The sequence below is a fragment of the Megalops cyprinoides genome, chromosome 17, assembly GCF_013368585.1.
Source record: "Megalops cyprinoides isolate fMegCyp1 chromosome 17, fMegCyp1.pri, whole genome shotgun sequence".
In the NCBI taxonomy this organism is placed as follows: Eukaryota; Metazoa; Chordata; class Actinopteri; order Elopiformes; family Megalopidae; genus Megalops; species Megalops cyprinoides.
The window spans coordinates 31,473,659-31,480,959 of NC_050599.1; the positions used below are offsets into that span (position 1 = coordinate 31,473,659).

At 43.8% G+C, this 7,301-nt stretch overlaps 1 protein-coding gene across 2 annotated transcripts; it reads left to right on the forward strand.

Annotated features, from left to right (window-relative positions):
• The first annotated feature begins 348 nt into the window (after nucleotides 1-348).
• actc1a (actin alpha cardiac muscle 1a) lies at nucleotides 349-5,468 on the forward strand. 2 transcript variants are annotated; one of them, XM_036549427.1, is made up of 7 exons: nucleotides 349-376; nucleotides 1,544-1,698; nucleotides 1,951-2,275; nucleotides 2,445-2,606; nucleotides 3,354-3,545; nucleotides 4,947-5,128; nucleotides 5,246-5,468. In XM_036549427.1, the coding sequence occupies exons 2-7, from the start codon at nucleotides 1,570-1,572 to the stop codon at nucleotides 5,387-5,389; spliced, it is 1,134 nt and encodes a 377-aa protein (XP_036405320.1). In that variant the 5' UTR covers nucleotides 349-376; nucleotides 1,544-1,569; the 3' UTR covers nucleotides 5,390-5,468. The 2 variants fall into 2 exon arrangements, with proteins under 2 accessions (XP_036405320.1, XP_036405321.1); XM_036549428.1 differs by having other exon boundaries at nucleotides 1,563-1,698.
• The last annotated feature ends 1,833 nt before the right edge of the window (nucleotides 5,469-7,301 follow it).

Below are 7,301 nucleotides of genomic sequence, written 5' to 3' on the forward strand. Positions count from 1 at the left end.
CAAATACAATAAAAGTATATTTTTTAATGTACTGTTACCTTACCTCTTCGCCTGTCCCTTAATTGCCTCAATCAATAATTACTCACATCACACCAACCAAGAGCCTTCTGTTACCACCTCCTGTGCCCCCTCTTTTCCATGCAGGTTTATTTTTGTGACCAAGGACCTGGTATCTCCTAGGAAACATCACTCCATTTTAGTGCTGTTCCGTCAGAGCAGGCCAGACACATTTACTGGGGGGTCTTTTCTTTTTTTCCCCCAGACACCCTTATTTGGCCTTGTGTGAACTCCGCCCACCCCCTTCCCCTTATTAAAGACCCCTCTCCCTCGCTTAGCCCCTGTCCCAGTGGAAGCACCGGTCCTGCCATTCCTCCTGGTAAGTGCCCGCCGCCTGTCTTGCCCAACCTCCGACAAGGAGGACTGACCATCTGCACACCATCCTCTGATCACTGATTCCCTTGTTGCTGATAAGACTGATAAGACAATAGATTTTATATTGCTTTACAAACATGAACAACTAATAACATCTCCAGTGAAATTTTACATAGAAAGGATGAGGGATGCTTCTTCTTCTAACCAGGATGTTGTTGAATTTACCCCGCATACCTCCGGCTGATCACCTGAGTGGGAGTCACCGTAATGATGGGACTGGAGCATCAGGACACAGAGGTGTCACTGTGTCTGACCACAGCACACATTGCACACAGAGGTGTCACTGTGTAATGGAGAATAGCTGCATTGACTTACATGCTCTATGGGCTCTGTCATCTACTCAGCTGTCACCAAGTTGCAGATAGGGGGTGCTGTGTGGCTCAGTGGGGCTCCCTTGTTAGGACTCAGGCTTAAAATAGACATCTGCCCTAGGGAACTGATATGCCCCTTTTTGGCTTTCCAGAGAGAGGTAGAAATGTCCGGAAGACCCTCTGCTAGTGAAATACATCCTTACCAGCTGCTCCTATGGCCTGAGACTTAAACAAATCCTACCTGTTTTCTCTTAAATCTGTATTTGGTACTAAGCAGTGGACTTGGATGAATTTAATAGCCTACTCATGAAAAAAAAGTGGTTACACACACGTTTGTGTGTATGTGTGTATGTGTGTGTGTGTGTGTGTGTGTGTGTGTGTGTGTGAGAAAGTGGGCATGTATATATACAATATATCAATTGAATAATTGAAATTATTGTTTTTTTATGTATTTTTCTATTTTATTTTTATATTATTATTATAAAATAATTTATAATTTATAAATTAAAATAAATTGTTTATTGTTTTGTTAATTTCTTTTTCCATCATTTTTATGGGTGGCGGGTAACTTACAAAAAATATTTTTAATCTTTCAGTATTTAATATGATAAATTCATATAGGTTCATGTCAATTTCACTATTATTATAGACATGAGTGCTGAAATATGTTGTGATACAAATGTACATAGTGCTGAAATTTAAACACAGTTTTCTGGCTTTCTCAATAGCCAATTATGTTCCATACTGCACTCACAGCCACTGATGTCTGTCTATCCCACCATGCATCATAATATTTCTAGCCACTGTGCTTTTCACAAGCTCCGCCATGTGTGACGACGACGAGACTACCGCCCTCGTGTGCGACAATGGCTCTGGCCTTGTCAAGGCTGGCTTTGCCGGAGATGATGCTCCCCGTGCTGTCTTTCCCTCCATCGTTGGAAGGCCCCGCCACCAGGTACACGCCACCACCTTCTGCAGACTGTGCAGTGTAGGAACACCATGCCTGTTCGGCTGCCCCTCTCAACTCACCGTCAAATTAACAACTGTTATGGTTTAAAAAAAAGGTGCTCAGATGTACATAATGACATAACATATTCATCTTGGCAGCATCTTGTAAAGTGCCTTCACAAAGAGGCCCTTGAGCATTGCCAGCTGCTCTTCAATCCTCTGCCGATTGTTTACAGAGAGCCTGCCTTGTCTCTTCCAGGGTGTGATGGTTGGTATGGGTCAGAAGGACTCCTACGTAGGAGACGAGGCCCAGAGCAAGAGGGGTATCCTCACTCTGAAGTACCCCATCGAGCATGGCATCATCACCAACTGGGATGACATGGAGAAGATCTGGCACCACACCTTCTACAATGAACTGCGTGTGGCCCCCGAGGAGCACCCCACCCTGCTCACTGAGGCACCCCTGAACCCCAAGGCCAACAGGGAGAAGATGACACAGATCATGTTTGAGACATTCAATGTTCCCGCCATGTATGTGGCCATCCAGGCCGTGCTGTCCCTGTACGCCTCCGGCCGTACCACTGGTCAGTATCCCCGCTATCCCCTTCTTCAGTACTGCTCAACAATCAATATCATCCATGCACCATGAGCAGTTCTGTACAGTCACCAACGAATCAGCTCTGAGCTGATTCATAGCTCTGAGCTAAGTACTGCTCTGTGTGTGCGGTTGACGAGTATGTGATCTGCCCTTAGGTATTGTGCTGGACTCTGGTGATGGTGTTACCCACAACGTCCCCATCTATGAGGGTTACGCCCTGCCCCACGCTATCATGCGCCTGGATTTAGCCGGTCGTGACCTAACAGACTACCTGATGAAGATTCTGACTGAGCGTGGCTACTCCTTCGTCACAACTGGTAAGAACCGGTCACAGAGAAGGATCTCACAGTTTTCTTAATCAGTAGGAACCAGGCGGAAAAAAGGTTATCAGTCTTACTGAGGTTTCTTAACCAAGCAAGAATAGGTCTGAGCAAAGGATTTTATATATAGGTTTCATGTTTCTGCTCTTATTTAAGAAATATTGAATGTCAATATGTGAGGAAACATTAAATCCAAAACACAAGAAATCCATTTTCATCTATGGAAAATTTTACAACGTGCATAAAAACACATCAATCATTGCTATTTTCATTAAAGTAGCGTTTCCCAAACCTTTCCTGGAGGACCCCTTGTCCCCAGCTGATTTAAATGATCACTTTGTTATTAAGCAGCTTCAGGAGTTCATAACAAGTTGATCATTTGAATCAGCTGTGTTGGAGCAGGGAGCGATCTAAAACATGCAGGACAAGGGGTCCTCCAGGAGAGGTTTGGGAAACGCTGCATTAAAGTGAATAAATTAAATTAATAAACATACATACTGGAATTTACATTTTAACAAACTGTAGAATGCATCGCCTCCAAGGAATTTACCAATCCCAATAATTATCTCTGTGAAGGTACAGGAAGGTAAGGTATGAGCTTATACTGTGGCTCAGATCATCTATTGTATCAGCATACTGTATCATGATGTAGCAGTGGTCATTGTGAATGGGTGATTTTGCTGATCCTTTTTTGTATTTCCCACTGCAATTGCACATGTTTTCACTGGATCTTCCCCTCTGTAGCTGAGCGTGAGATTGTGCGTGACATCAAAGAGAAGCTGTGCTACGTAGCTCTGGATTTTGAGAATGAGATGGCCACTGCTGCCTCCTCCTCTTCCCTGGAGAAGAGCTATGAGCTACCCGATGGCCAGGTCATCACCATTGGCAATGAGCGTTTCCGCTGCCCAGAGACTCTGTTCCAGCCTTCCTTCATTGGTGAGAGCCCTTCACCCACAGCACCACACCCCCCAGCCACACCCATTCACAGCACAGAGCACTAATGGTGCGTTTCCACTAAGCAGTACAGTACAGTTCGGTTCGTTACATAACGGTTTGGTACGGTAAACCCTGGTACGGCTTGTGTCTCCACTGCCAACCGTACCCTACTTAATAGGCGGGGCATATGCTGGATGGCGATTGCTACGTCAGCTAGGTAAGTAGCGTGACATCATAAAAGCGTGCGAAGAATGCAACACAGCAGAGACGGTTGATGAACTTTTGTGTTTGTATTAGGTCTGTCAACGTTAACGTGTTAATGCTCATTCGCGATGAATGTGGAAACTTTAACACGTTAATGTTTTAACGCACATTAATCATATTAATATTAATCATATTATCATATTATCAAGACCGCAACTTCCTTCTGTAATTCCAGCGCGGATATTTACCTGGCTGAATTACTGAAAGGCATAGCAAGGCATGTAACGTATTTGTTATGGTATGTAGCGCACGTGTTACCTTATATGGTTCGTTATGTTTTCATTTGCGTTAAGTTTCTTATAGATTTCAGTTAGCATTTGCTATATTTTTAGAGGTAAATCGCTGTTTCCTCTAAGCCAAAATTAGCTAGAATTTCTCCAATCTAGTGTTCTAATCGCACCAGTTTTAGCATATGCGCTAAACGGCTAATCACACCGGTGTGACCATACGCGCGAAAGGGTTAAAACGAAATTTGCCATTCAGCACATCTGCATTTGCCACGCCTTTCAGTAATTCCGCCAGGTAAATATCCGCGTTGGAATTAGGGAAGGAAGCTGCGGTCAAACTTGATAATATGATTAATTTGCATTAAAACATTAACGCCTTAAAGTTTCCAAATTAATCGCGAACGAGCGTTCACGTTGACAGCCCTTCTAGTTTGTACTCACATTGTCGCATGGAAATGACGACTCTCCAAACAATGGACGGTAGTGGGTGTAGCTCCATCCTTTACAAGCTGTACCACCGTGCTTGGTACCCCAACAGAAGGGTACCAAGAACCAGTACGGTACAGTACGCTTATTTTGGTACGGTTCGCAACTTTTGATGATGGAAACACAAATAATTGCGTACTGTACTGTACCGAACTGTACTGTACTGCTTGGTGGAAACGCACCATAAATCTTCAACCAAGGATCCAAACACATCCTACATTTAAAGATCTAGTCTTAAACTGTTGTTAATGCTAACAGGATAACTTCTGACGCAACACAGTCAACACAACACTCAATTATGGTGTTTGAATCACAGTAAATAAATACAGTCTTTATATCTATGTAATTCATTGAACAACATGGACCATTCCCATGTTAACCGAGGTGCTGTACACAAAGTGTCTTCCTAAATCTGGCTCACCAGGTATGGAGTCAGCTGGCATTCATGAGACAGCCTACAACAGTATCATGAAGTGCGACATTGACATCAGGAAGGACCTCTATGCCAACAATGTACTTTCTGGTGGCACCACCATGTACCCTGGTATCGCTGACCGCATGCAGAAGGAGATCACAGCTCTGGCCCCCAGCACCATGAAGATCAAGGTGAGGGAATATCCACCCAGATGCATAAATTCATCTGCAATATGAAACATCACAAGTAATTTTATCAGGACAGGAAATGCCAACAGTTCTACCCCTTGCCCTCTCTTGGCTCTCTAGATCATCGCCCCACCTGAGCGTAAGTACTCAGTCTGGATCGGTGGCTCCATCCTGGCCTCCCTGTCCACTTTCCAGCAGATGTGGATCAGCAAGCAGGAGTATGACGAGGCAGGCCCCTCCATCGTCCACAGGAAGTGCTTCTAAACAACCAACCCCGCCCTCCTCTCTGTCGTCCTACTCTGTCATTTCCTGTATATACACGTTCCATTATAATAAAAATAGCCTGTAACAATAATCGTGTTCATGCTTTTTCCTGCCTTGCCATGGATAAATATCAACACATCAAACACACAGCCAGGGCTCAGACACAGGGTGTGAGCCTGTACCTCTCCTGCTGCGGTTCCACAGACTGTCCTCTCTGTGTGGTAAAAAGGCATCATTGGAAAGTGTAATGCTGACATTCAGAAACATCACACACCAATACTCCAGTGGAACTTGCAACACCTCTTGTAATGCTTTGCTTGCCCAGCGCATGCTGGTTAGGGTAGTTTGGGCTGGTGTATTCGCTGCCTGTGTACAGCGCAGACAGGAAACTAGTTCCACAACATTGCAACCCAGTTGCCAGCTGCTTATCAAAGGTGGTATTTTGCATCCTTTCCTCAATTCTGACATCCTCACATCCTCTGTGACCCTGAAATTGATAACTACTCGCCTCCTTAAGGACGATTCCACATGAGGTATGAAACACACAAGGGAAGCAAGACATGTGCTCATTTGTCTCCTGGCAAGATGCAGTGATGTATCCTCACACCAAAGGGTTTTTCAAGGATTTGTGACATAATTCACAATACATGTGTCACATTATATGCATTTAAAAAAATTCTGTAGTCTAAGATATACAGAAATACAGATAATATGTATACAACATGCAAGCAGCCAGAGAACAATGAAAAATCACAATACAAATAAACAATATTTTGACAGCAGTTGCACACCTTTTATGGATTTTTCAGTCTGAAAAGATGAAAAGAGCCAATTTAATATTTTAGATCTAACTTAATGTGGCAAAAACTGATAGTAGGGATTTAGATAACAAACTGCTATAACTTAGACTACGCCACCCTTGCTTATAGGGACAAGGGACCCTCGCGGTTACCAGAACTGGGTTCCCCAAGAAATAGGCGTCCAGAATGACCAGGAAAAGAGGCTTTATTTTTACAATAAAAAAACTAGAAGGAATCACCATGGGACCATAGGTGGCAGTCCAGAGATTACACAAAAGCCGCTAAGGGAAGGTTTGTACCAAACACCAACCTATGCGTGGACACCATACAGGGCAGCAATGCGCTATGCTCTAACCATATCAGACTGGGCAAAGTGAGGACGTGAGAGTGAGGACAGGCCCATTACCACAGAAAAGGCATTTCACACTACACACTATTCTCATTCAAGGGGCAGCAAAACAACCACCATAAAAACTTCATTACTCTCCTGTGATTATATGTAGAAACCCAACCCACATTCCAAGAGCATGTAGTGTGCAATTAACAATTTAAAAAACTACATACATATAGGTGCCTACCAGCCGCACCTTTAACAGTAGGGTTTGCCCAAATGCCTAATACACAGCCACTAATTTAAAGAAACTACTACAGGCGCCCACTAAAGGCTCAAGTAATAGCGAGCACTAGTAGCGATAGCTCTATGGTGCCGCTTACAATTTGAAGAAACTAAAAGGAGTTAAAAGACATCCACTAACCACACGGTCAGAGGTGGGCATAACTATCCAAACATGATACAATGCTGCCAGTATAAAACGATTACCACACAAAGGCCCCGTGTTCTTTAAGTACTCCAAATGTTATGCATCAATTTAAAGAAACTACACAGATCTAACCGCGCCTGGACCAGCCATGCACGAATAATAGGCACAGCTAGTTCTCTTTTCGTGGGAAAAGCAGTGGCAAACGAGTGGGCCATCTCCCTCAGATGGTCTGTACTGTGGATTATTTTCCTTGTGCACTGGCCACTGCACTATGAAAGTATACACCCAGTCTTAAAGCAGAAATAATACACCGTTCATTGCAGGCATTAACTACCTGAGACGACAGTCCTC

What these genes read in the sequence shown, in the direction of transcription:
- actc1a (XM_036549427.1), top strand. Translation starts at nt 1,570, where the DNA reads ATGTGTGACGACGACGAGACTACCGCCCTCGTGTGCGACAATGGCTCT. An exon ending in TTGGAAGGCCCCGCCACCAG is followed by an intron (nt 1,699 to 1,950) that starts GTACACGCCACC and finishes TGTCTCTTCCAG; the next exon opens with GGTGTGATGGTTGGTATGGG. An exon ending in GTTCCAGCCTTCCTTCATTG is followed by an intron (nt 3,546 to 4,946) that starts GTGAGAGCCCTT and finishes CTGGCTCACCAG; the next exon opens with GTATGGAGTCAGCTGGCATT.